Source organism: Gobio gobio, assembly GCF_949357685.1.
Source record: "Gobio gobio genome assembly, chromosome: 2".
Taxonomy (NCBI): Eukaryota; Metazoa; Chordata; class Actinopteri; order Cypriniformes; family Gobionidae; genus Gobio; species Gobio gobio.
In genome coordinates, this window is record NC_137098.1 from 56746134 (window position 1) to 56766314 (window position 20181).

The window sequence follows — 20181 nt, forward strand, 5'->3', positions numbered from 1 at the left end:
TGTTTACATATGTGTGTGTGTGTGTAATTATTATGTATATATAAATACACACATGCGCATATATATTTAGGATATAAATGTTTTAATATTTATATATTATATAAATAGTATATAGATGCAAATATTTCTTCAATATATACATGTGTGTGTATTTAAAAATACATAATAATTAACAGTACACATATTATGTAAACAAACTTATTTTGGATGTGATTAATCATTTGACAGCAGTAATATATATATATACATACGTTAATGAGAATAGGATGATGTGCTTAATTGTCATGGAAATAACTACAATTTCTTATTTCTTTTGGGGTGATATATGAACTGTACAGTGTATTGACTGACATTCACTCATTTATTTGGAGGATGATCAGTCTATTAGTAGTCCTTCAAAAGACGTCACATGCTGACTTCTGTGAAAAAGACCAATCACATCGGTGATTTCCTGTGATCTGCTTAATACAGCCATGCTGATTGTGGCGTTTCTTAATGAAAACACATCAAGATATGTTCTGATACCTTATCTGTGTGTAATATTTCACAAGACAAAATAATTCTTCACTTGTCAAGCGTAAAATAAAGTGTTCCCATGATGGTTTTCTAAATGTGGATGCTTCAGGTTGACTTCCTGTAGGTGTGAACGGCTCAGGTTAACAGCCAATGTCAGTGTGTTGTGTCTTTGGATTAGTGGAGCAAAGGTAGTCAACACACAGAGTGACGGTAACACAGTCCTCATCACACCACTGAGACGAGACACGCTCTGGAGACAGGTGAGGAAACATTATTAAAACTCTGTTGGTTTTTAGTTAAGTGAACTGGCTAATATATTTTAAATGAATACATTTTTTTATAAACTCAATGCTAGCTTAATGTTGGGTGTGGATGATTTAAAAAGTAATTATTTAATAAATGAATTGGCAATCTTTTGTACGTTATAATGAATGTCATACATGTCATTGTTTATCATGTTTCAATGAAGGCAGTTACACTGAAATTGGTGTGGGATTTTGAAACAATTTTCCCTCAGACAGTCATTTTGACAAGCCATTACAAAGATTTGGAAGTAACGCTGAATTAAACATGACATTTTAAAAGACGGAAATAGTATTTTCTTGTGAAACGTACTTCAATTTACAATTTCGAAAAAAATTACAGTGTGTATAATATAACATTAGCATATGATTTAAAGGGATATTTCACCCTAAAATTAAAATTCTGTCACCATTTACTCTCCCTCAACTTGTTCCAAACCTGAATGAGTTTCTTTCTTCTGCTGAACACAAAAGAAGATATTTGAAAGGTTGTCGGTACCAAATAGTTGATGGTCCCCATTGACTTCCATAGTGTTTTTTTCCTACTATGGAAAAATTAAAATAACTTTTTTTGTGTTCAGCAGAAGAAAGAAACTCATACGGGTTTGGAACAACTCGAGGGAGAGTAAATGGTGACAGAATTTCATTTTAGGGTGAACTATCCCTTTAATTGTTTTACATATTTATAAATGTTTTATAGTAATTAAAGAAATATCTAATATAAAACATTTTTAAACCAGTATAATATACTGCATCCTCATTTTAGCATAATAAAGGTTTACAACCAATTTTAAATAATAATTTTTGCTAATTTCTTATAAATGTTTATTTGTTTACGTTGTACACGAATCTATTCTGTTTTGTGAAATATCTGTGTAGTTTACTTAAAGGGATAGTTCACCCAAAAATAAAAACTCCATTTTACCCTCCATTCCTCTCACCAAACTTGACTGTCTTTCTCCTGTTGAACACAAAAGAAGATATTTTGAAGAATGTTGGTAACCAGACAGTTGACAGTAGCCATTGTCAACTGTTAGATTTTTCAAAATATCTTCTTTTGTGTTCAACAGAAGAAACTCATACAGGTTTGGAAAAACTTTAGGGTGAGTAAATGTTGACAATTATCCCTTTAAGCATTTATTTCAATAGGGGTTTGACTGAAAGCTGTTTTCTCTAGCACCAGGATAGCACATTGTACTAGACCAGATCTTTCATCTTTATTGTACAAAAGACCTCATACCATCATGATGGATTACTTTCTCACACCCAGTATCTCCTGTCTGTTCTACAGCAGCTTATTGAACTTTTCATTGTTCTTTCCTACACGAGATGGAAAACAACTTAAGAGCTTACCAAGCATCTGGCTGTTAAGACTCTTCTCAGTTTGAAAATCTAAAACCATCTGGTGTAAAAGGTGCGGAGCAGCATATTAGGATCAGATCTGAGCAGCTGTTCCAGCGCTCTGCCATAGTGAAGAGCTTCAGCAGGCCGTATGGAGCAGAACACATCAGACTACTATAGGAAACTTTTTCAATAACATTGGGCTAGGTTTTATGCAGATAATTTCTATAACCACTCTCAGACAAACCATCTAGAGAAAAATGCACTTTTCCCACTAAGGTTTCTGACAGGTAAACATATGATAGAGCATGTGTCATGGCACATGGCGGTGACGTTGAGACAGTCAGGTGGTCAAGTCTCAGTAATCCCTCTCTTTAATCCCTAATCCTCTAGTCTTCTTACTATTGAGTAACAGGTAAACAAATATAGAGAAGTTTCAGTCGAACGTGGAACAAGATGTTTTCTGAGAAGATAGAATGGGGGGGGGCAGTTGCAGCATGCAACTGTTGTTTTTGTCATGCATTGTTACTACCGAACGTTTGTAATAATTAGAGAACTGTTTTATATTCGAATATGTTTTAAAATGTAATTTATTCCTGTGATTCAAGGCTGAATTTTCAGCATCATTACTCCACTCTTCAGTCACATGATCCTTCAGAAATCAAATGCTGATTTGGCGCGCAATTATTGGTCCTTGACTATTAATAATGGTGGTTCTTATTATTATCAATGGTGAAATTTAAAATTTAATTGCAATAATTTTTCCCAATAATACTGTTGTACTGAATTTTTTATCAAATAAATGCATTCATGGTGAACATGAGACTTTACTAAAAAAAAAATAATAATCTTAATTATTGTAAACGTTTAATCAAGAGTGGAGTGGAGTATGGCAACCCATACTCGGAATTTGACAATACTCATTTGAACATACTCATTTAACAAGTTAATGCAATTTAGTACATACACATTAAGAGCAGTGAGTATTGAACCGTGGACACACACCCGGATCAGTGGGCAGGCATTCACTGCGGTGCCCAGGGAGTGTTTGGGGGTTAGGTGCCTTGCTATTGAGAATCGAACCCGTGACCTTCGGGTTACAAGTCCGACTCTCTAACCATTCACGCCTCAGTCTTTTCCTGCCGGTATTGAGAATCAAAACCGCGACCTTTGGGTCCTACAAGTCCGACTCTTCTCACCTCAGTTGTTTCCGGCCGGTTTTGAGAATTGAACCTGCAATCTTCGGGTTTAAAGTCAGACTCTCTAACCATTTGCACCTCAGTCCTTTCCTGCCAGTATTGAGAATCGAACCCAGGGACTTTCGGGTTACAAGTCATACTCCCTAACCATTCGCACCTAAGTCTTTATCTGCCGGTATTGAGAATCGAACCCGCAACCTTTGGGTCCTACAAGTCCGCCTCTCTTCTCGTCTTAGTCGTTTCCTACCGGTTTTGAGAATCGAACCTGCAATCTTCGGGTTACAAGTCAGACTCTCTAACCATTTGCACCTCAGTCGTTTCCTGCCAGTATTGAGAATCGAACCCAGCGACTTTCGGGTTACAAGTCAGACTCCCTAACCATTCATGCCTCAGTCTTTCCTGCCGGTATTGAGAATCGAACCCGCAATCTTTGCGTCATACAAGTCCGACTCTCTTCTCGCCTCAGTCGTTTCCTGCCGGTTTTGAGAATTGAACCTGCGACCTTTGGGTTACAAGTCAGACTCTCTAACCACTCATCTCAGTCATTTCCTGCCGGTATCGAAAATCGAACCCACGACCTTTGGGTCCTACAAGTCAGACTCTCTCACCATTCTCGCCTCAGTCGTTTCCTGCCAGTATTGAGAATCGAACCCGCAACCTTCGGGTTATAAATCCAACTCTCTAACCATTAGGCCACGACTGCCCACAAAAGTTGGTTGGTTGGTCAGTTTGGTTTCAGATGTTTCTTTATTTGCATGCAATTTCTGTTTTCAGATAGGGGTGAAATGTCCTGTCTGGATGAGGTGCCCTTCAAGATCCCTCTCGGCGTCCTTGAGGATGCAAAGGAAGAGGTTGAGCTCCTCACAGCTCCAGAAATCACTCTGCCCGATTACCTGAAGATACTGCAGGAAACTGAGGTCTGACTTCCTGTCTCTAAACTGCATGTTTCTGACCTGATGATAGCAGGTGGCTTTAAAACTTTTTTGGACACTTATCACACTTTTAGCATCTTCAAACTATTGCAGCTATTCTTTTCCCAAGCCAGTTTTGGGATTACTTTAGCTGGCTGGTCCCAAGGTGAAGTCAGTTTTCTTCAGTGTCTCACCGATGTAATAAAACTATTAATGTTCGACAACCTGAAAGCATCCATATACAAATACCTTTCGAAGAGTATATCAACTTTTTTCTACTAAGATTCCTTGGGAGAAATATATACTCTATATTGTTTAAAAGTTTGGGGTCGATATGATTTTTTAAATATTTTTGAAAGTCGTCTCTTGTGCTCACCAAGGCTGCGTTTATTTAATAAAAAATTTAGTAAAAACAGAAAAATTGTGAAAAATTTATACAATTTTTTTATTTTATTTATTTTATTTGTTTTAATGTATTGTGTTTTAATGTAATATACTGTGATGCAAAGCTGCAATTTTCAGCATCATTACTCCAGTCTTCAGTGTCACATGATTCTTCAAAATTTGTTATAATATACTGATTTGCTACTCAAGAAACATTTCTTTGTATTGTTTGCTTGATTATAATGTTGAAAACAGTTGTGCTGTTTAATATTTTTGAGGAAACTGTGAACCTTCTTTCGGGGTTCTTTAATAGATATTTTAAAGTTTTTTTTTTTATTAAAAGGTAGTGTACTTTTTGCAGTCTGTATCACATTAAATATGTTCAGAACCGATCGAGAGGAGGAACTTCTCACAGGAACTCAGAGTTCTTTACTAATACTAAATTACTGTATGTGTTTCTGAGATCTTAAAGACCATTCCCAACAGAGCATCTGTGACTTCCATAAAAACCACATTAGGTTCAATGTAATTTGCCAATAGCATCCAGTGATTACAGTATATAATTACTTAATGTAATTTTCACTAAGTGCAGGCTGTCACTAACATGGTCATGGGAAAATTCAAAGACACTTGGTGTAAGTGTACCCCTGCTACCTCTGACCTATTCACATCTGGGATTACTCTCGAATTACACTGACATATGAACTTTCTAGTATGCTGTTCATTCATCCTGGAGGTGTGTAGTCAACATGACCCTGTCAAAAATACAGTATAATTCCATCTCTGATTACGAAAACTTAAACGATAAGGATGAACAAAGTTATTGGCTGTCGGCAATCTATGTAATATTGTTGATGCAATTGGGATACAATCCAATAATAAGATCCATAAGATCCATTTGGGATAAAATTCCTAAGGGTTTGGGTGTTACTGGTCAAGGTATTTGCAAAGAAAACATATTGCTATCAAAGGTTATTACAATCTAATCAGAAATAAGCTAATGTGAACCTTTTATGGCTATGTGCTGAACTTGAGTTAAATTCTTAGTCATGTGTCCCACGTCTTTCCAAGAACAACATTCTGTACCTGCCTTGGAGCATTGCATGCTTAATTTTGCATTAAGGACTTGAATCAGATGCAAATTGTTGTGTAATATTTGGCTGGTGTGTTTTGCACATCTGTTTTATGCTTCTCTATGATCCATAATGCTGATAATGGCAAATGTTACCAATCATAGGGATTCATTTTGCAATAGCTCATAGCATACATTTAGATTATGCTATAGTCAAATCTTGGGGCTAGTCAGTATTTATGGGGAATTATTCCTTGTTATGTTGAACCTAAATGTGTATGAATTAATTTTTGTTATGTTGATGTTAGTGGTCTTTGATTTTTTACTGACACCTAGTGGTCTGGATGCAGAATTAAGCAAAAGCTCGGTGAACTGTGCAGTCAGCCATGATTCATTTATTTACCAAGTCAAGTAGCTGTAACTACTGACTGTAAAGTGTACAAGTGTTTGTCATTCGTCTATAACAGTTATAGGGTCAGTTTTATAAACAGCCACAATGTTAAGACTGTGTCTTAAGAATTGTCTGACCAAGTAGCAGTTAGCCAAGGGCAAATCAGTCTGACTTTTCATATTCAAATTTGACCAATACTTTTTATGTAACTGAAAAAAGTTGACACGTCTTGGGGGAAAAAATTGATGACTGACTTGTAAGAGTATAAGTTCACTGTAAACCCTAACGTTCAAAATAATTAATTGGTTTGAGTAGGGAAAACTCAAATTAAACAAATTAGTTCATTCAAATTAACTTTTAGGAGTATTTAGAGCTTTCTTTTTCTTTTAACACTGACACATTTTAAGTAATCTAATTTGTTGTATTGGTTTGAGTACTATGAACTCGTTTCTTTTAATTTAGACAATCTTAAATTTACCTAAAACTGGGCTATTTCCCAGCATGCTTTGCCATGGCACTTGAAAGGGAGAGCAAATGCTAAAATTAAGTGTTATATGTTATAAGCTCTGTATTGTCATACTCTTTCAGCAATTGCAATTCTATGCTTGTGTTATCAAAGCATTGTGCTACCAATTAGCATTTGCTGAATTAGCTAGTTATAGCTACATTTCCACTACTAATAATATTTTGAATTGAGTTTGCATGATAATTTTAAGTTAAAGGGTTAGTTCACCCAAAAATGAAAATAATGTAATTTATTACTCACCCTCATGCCGTTCCACACCCGTAAGACCTCCATTCATCTTCGCAACACAAATTAAGATATTTTTGTTGAAATCCGAAGGTTCAGTGAGGCCTGCATAGGCATCAATGTAATGTACACTCTCAAGATCCATCCAGTTCGGAGCGCCAAAGTCACGTTATTTCAGCAGTTTGGCGGTTTGACATGCGAACCTAATCATGATTCGACTCGCTGATTCGTTTCCGTCCGAAGCTTCATGAAGCAGTGTTTTGAAATCGGTTATCACTATCTAAGTCGTTATTTAGTTTTGGCGCACAAAAATATTCTCGTTGCTTTATAATATTAATATTGAACCACTGTACTCACATGGACTGATTTAAATATGTTTTTAGTACATTAATGGATCTTGAGAGTGTAAATTACATTGATCACTATGCAGGCCTCACTGAGCCTTCGGATTTCAACAAAAATATCTTAATTTGTGTTCCGAGGATGAACTGAGTAATAAATTACATTATTTTCATTTTTGGATGAACTAACCCTTTAAATATATTAATTAAGTTAAGAGCGATTAAAATGTTTGAGCACAAAATTGAGATCTACTTAAACTTGGATTTTTTTTACTTAAAAAGTTTGATGTAACTGATTACCTCAATTTTTTGAGTTTTGCCAACTTTTGGGTTTACAGTGTAGCCAATAGAGTTAGCAAAGGCCCATGCGGAACAACGAAAATGTTTTTCTTTCAAAATTGTGTTTATGATATCTAGAATGATACTGTTATAAACATTTAAAAAAAATTCTGGTCTTTAGATTCCAAGAAAAAATGTAGATATCTGGGTTGCAAGTTAAATATACATGATGTTTTTTTTTCAGAACAGGGTTGCCGTTCCCATTTGGCTAATTTTTGATGTAGTGTGTAAACTGAGAGTTTAAAAGATTGTTTTAGATGTCTTAACTGACTTCAGCTGGACCACAGCCAAAATGAATTATTTTCCTGTTATCACTGTAAAGCTGCTTTGAAACAGTCTATGTTGTATAAGGCACTACATAAATAAAGGTGACTTGACTTGACATTACTTGAAACTCAAACCTAAAGATGTCTCTTTTGTGTTTTGATGTTTCAGTATGTGTTCAGCCTGGAGAACTGGGTTCTCACGGGTCTCCAGGGTGGCTATCCAACCCTCAATCCGCACTCTTCCTGTGAGCTGACGGCGACCTGTCCTCCATACTGGATGATGTTCAGCAGTCCTCAGGAGAGCAGGTTAGCCAGCCGCTGGAGCAGTGACTTCTGGGAACCCAACCCACGTCCCCGCAGCCGAAGCTTAAACGCAGACCACTACCGCGCAATGAACGCTCGGGTCAAATTCACCATTTCTGACTCTGAAGATGAAGAATTTACAGAAGAAGATGGGGCCGCTCTTGGTGACGGTGAACCACAGCCCACGCGGCGTGATTTTGCTTTGCCAAGACGAGGACAAGGGTTGAAAGACTTGCACAGTTGTGTATCATCAAACTTCCTCAACTTGCCTTCATCTTGCAGCCTCTCCGCACAGCGTCAGGCGAACATCAGACAGTCTTCTCTCTGCAGGCTTAACTCATCCCGAAGGAACTTCCAGAGGAGTCAGAATTCTGCTGGCTATACTAACGCATCTCCCGCAATCTCCACCAACTGCTTGCCGTTTGAATGCATCAACAGATACGCCCCAAAGGTACAACATATTTAATTTAAAAAGGGGCCTATTATGCCCAGTCTTCATTTTGATTTGGGGGCTCTACTAGAATAGTTTTTCATGCTTGATTGGCTTAAAACATCTTTTTTTTTATACATTTTACATTGTTGCAACACCTCCCTTCCGAGTCTGTCAGAAACGCTCTTGGTTTGTTTTCTCAAAAGCATTGTGAGCCAAGTTGATCGTAGGGAACATTGGTGGAAACGCAGACCTGTTTAGTTCCGGTCTCTATGAAGCCCCCTCCTTCTGAAAAGCGCAATGTTCTGATTGGTTGGATGGATCAGTGTGTTGTGATTGGTCAACCGCTTTGTGCATGTTTCAGAAATGTCGCTCCCCTTACCATAACCCTGTTAGTTCTGGGGTGCAAAAAGGTGCATATTAGTAGCCTGGCTCCGCCCTCCTACGTACTTCCGCCCAATTTTCATTTTCCTTCAGTACTCCGTCTGGGATTGCTGTATATTCTTTGGTTTTCTCTGATCAAATTTTAACCGGTCCAATCAGCGAACAGAGAGAGTGTCTGAGAATGATGACACTGATGTTGTGCGCTAGTTTGAGATGACATGCGTCACGACCAAACGTTAGCGATATGGCAGATCCAGAGTGGCTCTGGGCAGATCCAATAGTTTTAAACTTCAACAGAGTACCCGCCTTCAAGGAAGTTAACGCTTGTCAATGGAGAGTGGCCAGACTCTCTGTACAAATGAAATGTACGAGAGTCTGGTAGGACCAGGCTAGCATATTAGTACCTTAGAGTACATATACGTACCATTATGAACCTTTTTGTGGTAAAAAAGGTACAAAGATGTCCTTTTAAGAGTACTGCCCTAGCAAAAAGCTGTTGTACCCCTAAAGTTACAATTTTGACACCCTTTTTCTCTGTGTGTTGGACATGGCGACAACACACTGTAACCGTTAACGAAACTCAACCAGGCCTCGCCCACTTTATTTTGCGTATGTCTTGGGATGGAATTATTTAAATGAGGACTTGGGTATTTACTGACACTTTAGACCTGTTGCCATTTGCTGACATCCTCTTGCGGTCCTCTTTCAAGTCTGCACTTTTGTTATAAAATGGGGTGCATCAAAGACGCATAGTTAGTTAATGCAAAGGGAAAGCTTGTGAGCACCCTTTTTGAATCCTAAAATTACAAATGGGACACCCTATGATCTTGTAGACTTCACAGATGCGCATAAGTAAAGACCACAATGTTCGCAAATCAAGTATACCATTTGAGACCTTAACCTTAGTATTAAAGGCAGGAATACACTACTTAACTTTTGCCCAGATTTCTATTCCAAAATAAATAGCTTGTATAGAACTGTCTGCCAGAGGGAAAGTGTCTACTATTTTTGTGATTGTGGCTTTGTAAACTCAAGCGACAGTATTTTGTACCCACCTATCTATCAATGACAAAAAAATAAGGATACACCCTACTCTCAGCGTATAGAGCTAATGCTTAGTTGATACCAAGTTCAATGAAATAAAAACAGAAACATGGTTCATCTAGATGCCAAAAGGTGTGGTTCAAATTGACTGCAAATAGCAGGTCATTAGTGGCTCTGAAACAATAAACACTTTAAATAAACGACACTCCCCTTTACTGGACTTGTTAGTTTGGATAAGTTTTGATGTGCCAGGAATTACAGTCTGTACTCTTTAGGGCTATAAATACAGACAGTCCAACACAGACAACTCATTTCGGTAATCTATTTGCAAAATGTCTTATATGTCTAAGAAGACCTTTTCACAGTTGTCAACTCACTGACGTTTTTAATAGTTCAGAGCCCACAATAAGAGTTGCCCTTAGAAGGCAACTGTAGACCCTACTATAAATGGCTTTAACTGGCATGCCTCCCATAAGTCCAGAAAGGTATTTTAATCACTCGAGGAAGAGACATCAAAGTCCTTCTGGTGATCCAGAAGCATTTAGTCAGTTCTCACCTCTTTCCATACGGAATCCTGTGTTGATATATCACACTGTGACTGCAGGGTATTTTGTTGCTCCTCATGAAATGACCGTCTGAGCATCTCAATTAATTCAGATATTAGACATGAAGGACTTCTAAAGTACTTCTGTGTTTTTTTTCTTTGGGTGCACATTTCTTTAATGTCTCAGAAGATGAACTAGCTAATAATAGTGAGTGCTAAGTCTTCTCCTGGAATCTTCCCAAGCTGCAACAAATTCGTCTGGATTAGCAAGTGGAAGTGCTCGGGAAATGTCTTTCTCAGCAAAGCTACGATTCAAGGTTACGCCTTTGTTGACAGTCTAATCCAACTTGTTATTAATGCCCATGACATCATCTCCCTCGAGGCTCACGGTCACGGTGCACTGAAGATGGCAGGGTGCTTGTCGTTTTTCATTACACTTAGAGTTTTAGAGAATTAAACGCATTTTCCAGAAAAGTTTCCTGGCCTTTTCTGATGTTTTTATTCCATGGTTAGATATTTCTTCCAGGCTTTATTTAATTCCGTTTTTTGTCCCTGTATAGCTCAGCTGGTAGAGAATGGCATTAGCAACACCAAGGTCATGGGATTGATTCCCAAGGAATACTGATAAAATGGATATCTTGAATACACTAAGGGCCAGATTTACTAACAGCTTGCTCCAGCGCAAACACTCTTTTGACTTTAAAAAACTACTGACAGGATCAGTGTTGGGGGTAACGCATTACAAGTAACTTGAGTTACGTAATAATATATATTTTCAAGTAACCAGTAAAGTAACGCATTACTTTTCAAATTTACAACAAAATATCGGAGTTACTTTTTCAAAAAAGTAACGCAAGTTACTTTTTCACATTTGACTGACAGCTCTCCTGCCCCCATGTTGAGAAAAATAAGTGCTGAGGCGTTGCTTGTAAACATGAGGGTTATTGTAGTTCTAGACTAAATGTGAGCATTTATTTATCTCACTTGCACAATAAAGATTCTGTTCTCCACAAAATGAATAAAATCAGTCAAATGCAAAATCAGAGTACTATGCAAACCTCAAATAATTAAATGTTAAATAAAACAACAATTTGTTATGCATAATCTACCTTTATATTTAATTTACCAATGTCTTGCTGCTTACCTTTGATGATGAAAATTACTAGATTTTTTGTTTTTATTGGTCAAACCTTTTTCTCCTGCATCCTATTCTACCATTATCCAGAATGGCAGCACAGCAGAGCTGCGCCCTCTACTGTTCATGCGTGAATTCGCATTTTTACCTCAGCCTGGGGCTTATTATTTCAATTTTGGTATGAAGAGGTCTTTACAAAAATATAACTTTTTTGTTATAAAAAAAACAAGCCCAGCCCAGGTGAGAAAAAGTAACACAAAAGTAACGTAACGCATTACTTTTCATAAAAAGTAACTAAGCAACTCATTTAGTTACTTTTCAAGGGAGTATTGCAATATTGTAATGCATTACTTTTCAAAGTAACTTTCCCCAACACTGGTCAGGATTTACTAAAGACACACACTGAAAGTTTAGCGCTGTAAAAGGCGTAGACAGTTATTTTCGGCTGATCTTATTACATATGCATTTGTAGGCGTTTTCCTTTCAAGTGCAACATTTATGGGAGGAGAGTATTTCAAGGATTAGTTCACTTTTAAATAAACTTTTGCTGATAATTTACTCACCCCCATGTCATTCAAGATGTCCATGTCTTTCTTTCTGCAGTCGAAAAGAAATGAAGGTTTTTGATGAAAACATTCCAGGATTTTTCTCCATATAATGGACTTCAATGGGCCCCAAATGGTTCAAGGTCCAAATGACAGTTTCAGTGCAGCTTCAAAGGGCTTTAAACAATACCAAACGATACCAGACGATGAATAAGGGTCTTATCTAGCGAAACGATTAGTTTTTGCGAGAAACCGAGCAGTTATGCTATTATTTTACCCCTTATCAGACGATCACGATGACGTGATCATCTCTGAGCTCCACCATAACTTCCGCTAAGTGAGGTCAAAATACGAGCGTGGTCATAGATGTATACGTAGATACCTCATTAGCGCCTGCACGAATCAATAGAATGAGGCATCTACGATCGATATATCTATGACCACGCTCGTATTTTGACCTCCCTTAGCGGAAGTTATGGCGAAGCTCAGAGACAATCAGGTTTGTCTGTTAAGAGGTAAAATAATAGCATAAATACTGCTTGGTTTCTCGCTGAAACTGATCGTTTCGCTAGATAAGACCCTTATTCATCGTCTGGTATCGTTAAAGCCCTTTGAAGCTGCACTGAAACTGTCATTTGGACCTTGAACCGTTTGGAGCCCATTGAAGTCCATTATATGGAGAAAAATCCTGGAATGTTTTCATCAAAAACCTTCATTTCTTTTCGACTGCAGAAAGAAAGACATGGACATCTTGGATGACATGGGGGTGAGTAAATTATCAGCAAAAGTATATTTAAAATTGAACTAATCCTTTAAATGAATCACGCAACACGGTTTACTAAGGTTTGCGCTAGACAATTTACTGGTATTTTTGCCATTATTTAACACCTCAAAAAAGCATAAAACTATATTATTTAAACTAGATGCTAATTTGCACTGCTCTTGGTCAATTATGCAAATGATCTGGCTGTGTCTGTTCCTTAATGTGCGTCAGTAAATCACCTGCAGAACTTTCCTCTCCCTCTCGCGCTAATTTGCCCTGTTTAGTAAATCTGGCCCTGAGTCGTTTAATGTTTCCAGAACACATTTAAATTATTGTTTTTAAGTCTGGTTTAAACCTTGCACCAACAATAGTGTGTTTATCATTCTAGATTTTCTTAGTATTGTGTTTCCTGCCCTTATCTCTCAAGGGTACTGTGACCATGAGGCACTGTTGTTGTTTTTTCCAGGCCCAGGGTTCATCCTCCCCCTTGGCCCCATCACGGCCTCTCAATTCCCACGCTGCCGTCCTGGACTCTTCGGTCGAGCTTCTCTCCGCTCTCAGCCCAGAAGAGAGGGAGCTGCTGGCGGCCGTGACAGAGCAGGGCTACCCTCTCCGTACGGCCATCATCGCCCTCCAGAAAACTGGCCAGCAAAGTCCAGAGCAGGTCAGTGAGGGAGATCTGTTACTGGGCTTCACTGTGAAATGTGAGCTGGGATTCGTTTGGGGCTCAAGATTCTCTCCAACATCCTTGGTGTGTCACAGGGGAAGGTCAATGAAGTGCATGCTGGGATGCCAGTTAAGAACATACACCAGTTGGACACAACCGACCACATTTATTTTTCTCATAAATGCTTGAAATGAGTTTTGTAGATAAATATAAATTGAGCCTGTTTGAAACCTTTATAATACTAATAGTTTAATATCATTGTTTTTTGTGTTGTTAATTGAAACAAATCTAATGTAAAATAAAATTTAAATAATTAATAAAAAACTTTATGAAAATGGAAATTAGAAATGTTGTATTGGCAAATATTTCAAATAAAATCAGTTGAAGCACTAAAAATATTAAAACTGAAGTAAAATTAAAGATAAATATAAAAAATGTAAGTGCACATAAATATCAGAATAAAGACTATTATAATAATAAATACTATAATATTATTTAAATAATGCTAAAATAACACTGCATTGAAATGTATTAATTGGATTGATTAATGAAGCAGAAATCAACAACTGAAGTTGATTTAGTGAATGTCCGAATTGTGCTGGAAGAAAAAGCTGAATTATCTAATATTTTGTATTATTATTTTTACTCTATATGTCACTATATAGTTGTCATACTTCCATTTGTGTTATTACATAGTTTTGATGACTTTTATGTTACTCAAGCATGAGTACTTCTTTCAAAAACATCTTAAAAAGCATCTAAAAAAAATCTTACCAACCCAAACTTTTGAATGGTAAAGTATATGCTGTGTAATATTCAGCCCATACCTATCGCTTAGATTTTTATGGTGGTGTAATTCAACTGTTTTGTTTCACTCACATCTGGAGCTTGTTTTGAAATTATATTAAATTCTATTCTTTATTGAGTTCACTACTACAAGTTTTGCAACAAAATGTCTGTGAAGACATTTGTCCATCGAGGTCAGCGAAGAAGGTCTGGTTGAAAATCGCCTGCTCTGTCATTTTTTATGTGTTCTGTATTGATCTGGACAAACTTAAGTTACGTCAGAAATCATTGCCAGAGGTTTCACTCTCAATCCCTGTGTGCTTTAGTTTTAGCTCTGTGTCACAGCAAAACATCTGGTTCCATCCTCTTTTATCTCTCTCTTTTAAAATCAACAAAAATAGACACCAGATCCCAGTGAAGTTTCCACAATGTGCTAGCATCTAGTTCTCAGGATTACAAAGGTTCCCTCAGGAGGACACTTAATCATTAGCATGAAGCCAATATCATTAACGTTGTTGGGCATTGTGGGAAAATTACATTAAAGTTTATTTAAAAGGGGCCATGAGAAATGACTTGCAGTAAATCGCGTTTTGAAGGCTGGACGGTGGCAGTGGAGCTAAATACAACCTGAGAAGTTTGCTGTAGAGACATTAAAAGATGCTCCGCTCTTGATTGATCTGTGTAAAATTATATTAAAGGGATAGTTCACCCAAAAATGAAAACTCATCCTCAAGTTGTCCCAAACCCATATGAATTTATTTCTTCTGCTGAACAGAAAAGAAGATATTTTGACAACTTGAGGGTGAGTAAATGATGGCAGATTTTTAATTTGGTGAGCTATCCCTTTAGGTGATTGGATAGATTTTTAATAATGATCCAATAATTTGTAGCATAAAAATTCAATATTTGCATCACATCTTGTCTGCTAAGATGCCTTCATTCATTTTTGACTGCATATGATATATGATAGGTAGAGGTCTTATTTAATAATGAATAAATTAATTATTAAATAATTAATTATTTACACATTTATTCATTTCTTAATATTATTTATTTTAATTAATGTATTTAAAAGGTTAATAATAATATTACAAACTATAATTTATTTATATTTATTATAATAAATGTCACTAAATAAAATTGGGGTAGGATTTGATTTGAAATTATTTTAATATATACATGCTTTTATTTCTTGTAAATTTCGCAAATAATTACATTTGAACGACATGTAACACATTGAATTCAACGTGAAATTTTGTCGGCGTACTCTAATAATCTTTATTTACAACTTTGAAAAATCAAGGTGTGCCAAATATTAAGCATTGTAATCATTAAATATTTAGGATACTCTTTATAGTGTCATTACAGTGAAACTATGCATTTAAGTACTAAGTAATATTAATTAACGAAATGTATTTACTATATAATTAGGGTTAAGGTTTGGTTTAAGGTTAGTTGCATGTAATTATGCGTACTTTACTGTTATTACTACAGTTAGTACATGTAACATATGTAACAAGGGCACTGTAAAATTAAGTGTTACCAATATTCACTTGGCTGTCCAAAATGTACTTGAATTTGTTCTAGATCATTAGATTACTGGAAATCCCTGAAACGATGTGAAGATGTGTCTGTGAAGTCATTGACTGACTGGGCAGCGAGACTTGATTCAGTTATATTTGGCTGTATCCTCAGTTGCCCAGTGGCCCGCTCAGCATGACAACGTCAGACAGCTGGTGGGAAGGATGATCAGATTTGAATCAGTCAAGCTCATTTTGTTGCACAGATTAATCAGACCATCCGGTCCTCCATCGCTCTTATCCACACGTTTCACACCGCTCCGCTTTCAGTCCACTCTGAACCTGACACTGAATCTCATCATGACTTATGATAGATCAGATTCATCTAATGATCATTCATGAGTCCATTTCTAAGATGAGGTACTGTTGCGTCAACAGCATGCCTGATAACACGATCCGTTTATCTAATTACTTAGTGTTACAGGATAAACCATCTTCCCCAAAAGTCCATTACAACTTGGCCTTGTTTTCATTAAGTGTCAGAGAATCTCAGAGGGCTTTTCTTCAATCACGTTCCTGTAGTTAAAGTGATCTATGTGAAGTTGCTCTCAGACAAAATCTTCTGATCCTGAACATGAAATGTCTGTCCATATAATGTCTGTCCTGCCCATAATAGTATGAACACAGGTATTAATGATGTCCTCGGTTAGTGTTTTTGTGTTCATATACAGTACAAAGGAATTTTGCTTGTGTTCTTACAGATCTTGAGTTATCTGGTGGCGTGTGATCGGTTATGTGAACTCGGCTATGATGAAGCTCAGGTTGAAGAAGCTCTCGAGATGTTTCAAAACTGTGAGACCAAGGTATGGATTGAGCCAATTCAACCTTTTATTCTTCAAAAAATACCCTAATGTTTTCAAGCATTCATAGCAATAGCATTTTGTTTCCACAAAAATATTAAGCAGCACAACTCTTTTCAACATTGATAATAATAAGAAATGTTTCGTGAGCAGCAAATCGGCATAATAGAATGATTTCTGAAGGATTATGTGACACTGAAGACTGGAGTAATGATGCTGAAAATTCACATGAATAAATTACATTTTCAAATATATTCAAATAGAAAACAGTTCTTTTAAATGGTAATAATATTTCACAATATTACTGTTCAGACTTCATTCAAAAAATGTTTTTTAACTTTTACCGACCCCACACTTTTAAATGGTAGTGTATATCGTAACCTTAATTGTTCCTCTATTTCAGGCTGAGGAGTTCCTTCACCTTCTTGCTCAGTTTAATGAAATGGGCTTCCAGCAGAACGCCATTAAAGAGGTTCTTCTCGTGCATGAGAACCACAGAGAGCGAGCCCTGGAGGAACTCATGACCCGCGTGGCCTGATCCAGTCAATGATATGACGCCGTGAATTATAGCTGCGATCATGACTTGTGCTGTTCACAGAGCTCATAAAGCTGTTGCTTATTTATCATATGCTTAACTATGTTTATTCAATCATCATTCTAGACATGATGTGTTGAGGCCTTGGGGAGAAGCCCAGTTCTAATCTACACCAGAGAATGACTCTGTAAAAAACACATTTCTACAGTGTTTTCCATGGTTATCAAACTTTTGTTTTATTTATATTTGCTTTATTTATAGAAATGTTAAGCATGGGATTTTTTTTTTCTCGGAATTCATAAAATTAATTAACTTTTTGAAATGCATTAGAATTATGTATTGTTATATGTATATGTATATGAATGAATGTGTGTGTATACTGTATGTATTTACATATTTTACATTTTTATATATACTGGTGGCCAATATTATTAGAACACCTGACAGATCTGAAAATATTAACCTTTTTTTCATTTCATAATGTTCATGAAACATGCAGATGGTTGCTCTGACCATCAAACATCAGGTGAAGTGAGTAACTTTAATATTTGGTATGTCCACCTTTTGCAGCAATTACAGCAGCACATCTCTCTGACTTAGTGTCATTATATTTCCCCTGAGAACTTCAACACTAATGTTATTCCATGCCTTCTGCAACTGAAGCCAAAGGCTTTCCTTTGAATGTACAATAGATCTGTCCAGTTTATTTTCCAAGTTGCCCCAAATGTGCTCGATGGGGTTGAGGTCCGAACTTTGAGGGGGCCAGTCCATCATTTTCAATGTTCCAGCAGATTCCTTCTGTCACAGGTAGTTTCGGCAATAGTTAGAAGAATGTTTCGTGTCATTGCACTATGTAAAATAAATCCAGACCCAATAAGACGACTCCCAGATGCCAAGTGTTCTAATAATTTTGTCCACCACTGTATACATACACAAGATGAAATATTTATTTGTTTTTCTGCATGTCATTTTAACCATAGATATACATAACAAAGGCTAGATGTCTCGTGCGTGCTGCTGGCCAATGGAGGTCGACGTCCGCACCTGGCGGCCATCTTGTCACAGTCAGCTTGCTCACTCGTAACATTGTTTTCATGGGTGCTTGCACTTTTTAAATAACCATAACTTGCTCAATTTTCTACCGATTTTCAAACAGTTTGGTTTGTTATAAACGTCAGAGATGTAGTTATGACACTGCATACTTATGAAAAATGATTCATAATTTGTTCAAGCATCCATAATTATAGCTACGTTAATAATGCTTGTAAGAAACCAAACCATTTGCAAATCGGTCAAGATTTCAGTGAGATAAGAGTATTTGTGTTCATGCAGATCACTCGCCTTACATCAGGTACCACAGAGCCCTGCCTGTGACAAGATGGCCGCCGCTGAGGAGGTTAAAGATTCTGCCGTAAGACATCTAGCCTTTATTATGGATATCTATGATTTTAACAGTGACCAACATTAAGAGAATATCATGTATATATATTCCCTGAGATTTTAAATTAATATTTCAATAATTTAACACATTTGTATTTATTGTTCTCTTTATGTTGGTTAATGGTCAAATGACATGCAGGAAAACAAATAAAATATTTAATCTTTTTGTAAGTGTTTTATTTGAGATGTTTTTATTTTGAATGATTTATATATAGTGCTGCATGATTTGGTCAAAATTTTTGGTATGTATTATGATTGTTATTTGAACTGCGATATGATATACTCATAAGAATTTTTTTTGTATTTTTATTTATCTATTTATATTAAGTTAAATTAAGGTAAATAAACTAATGTAATTGTACCTTCAAATAAAGTTTATATTTAATCATCCTAATGATTTTATTTTACAAAACATGTTACAATACTAAATTCTTCACTTTCAAGTGTTAAAACCTTGAGCTTATATTTTGGAGGAAAACTGCAGGGACACCTTTAAGTCTGTGTTTAGTTGACAAAAGCTGAAGTTGGTTAAAAATGATCCAAAATCAGTTTTGGGGCAATAACCAGCCAATGTTCAAAACTATCTCCTTAATTTAGCCTGATTCACAACGGTAAGCTTGTAATGATGTGTTATAATTTGAGTTATACTGGTGGATTTCCGCTGGAAATTCGAGCATGTCTTTGCATCATTAGTCACGTCTGTATACATAAAGAAGTCCGGCTATAGTAGGCTAGTAGTATCGTATGTGAGGATGCTGCAGGTGGCGGATCCTTTATAGCATTTTCTCACAGCAGCTGGAATAATTAAACTATCATTTTGATGGTGGATTGTCATACAAAAAGTTCTAAATAACAATCATCAGTGACAACTGGAGATTCAATCTTAGTCAAAAGTGAAAAATTTGACACTACAACATTTTTAATCTACAGGTAACGCTAATACACACTAAATACATGTAGTCACGCAATGCTGATGTTGTTAACATTAACAATTTGAGAACAAAGTATAACAATAATAATAATTTGCACGGTTGATGTGATGTGAGCTAAGCGATGATTAGATGCAATCACTGTTGGTAGCACAATTAATTGTAATGCTTTTTTTCTCTGTTGGTCAGAACAAAAGTGGCAGACATGTTACCTACTTGTTTAGATTGTGAGGGGAAATTTCTTATTTTGGTCATACCTCCAAGACTTAGAATCTGTGATATGAATCTCCAGTTTTTGATATTAAAGGGTTAGTTCACCCCAAAATGAAAATAATGTCATTTATTACTCACCCTCATGCCGTTCCACACCCATAAGTCCTTTTTGTTTTCAAATTTTTGTTGAAATCCGAAGGCTCAGTGAGGCCTCCATAACCAATTTCAAAACAGCGCTTCATGACACGCGATCCAAACCACTGAATCGAC

General features: G+C 36.5%; 1 protein-coding gene across 3 annotated transcripts; it reads left to right on the forward strand.

Moving 5' to 3' along the window:
• Positions 1-475: 475 nt before the first annotated feature.
• On the forward strand, positions 476-19159 carry ubap1lb (ubiquitin associated protein 1-like b). Of its 3 annotated transcripts, none has more exons than XR_013818345.1 (7): positions 657-776; positions 4133-4275; positions 7983-8567; positions 13428-13625; positions 16696-16797; positions 17198-18365; positions 18708-19156. XR_013818345.1 is itself a non-coding variant. In XM_079841527.1 (6 exons), exons 2-6 carry the CDS (start codon positions 4144-4146, stop codon positions 17330-17332), a joined length of 1152 nt encoding a protein of 383 aa, XP_079697653.1. In that variant the 5' UTR covers positions 476-776; positions 4133-4143; the 3' UTR covers positions 17333-19159. The 3 variants fall into 3 exon arrangements, 1 of the variants encoding a protein (XP_079697653.1); XR_013818346.1 differs by having other exon boundaries at positions 17198-18427; positions 18662-19061; XM_079841527.1 differs by having other exon boundaries at positions 476-776; positions 17198-19159.
• Positions 19160-20181: the final 1022 nt, after the last annotated feature.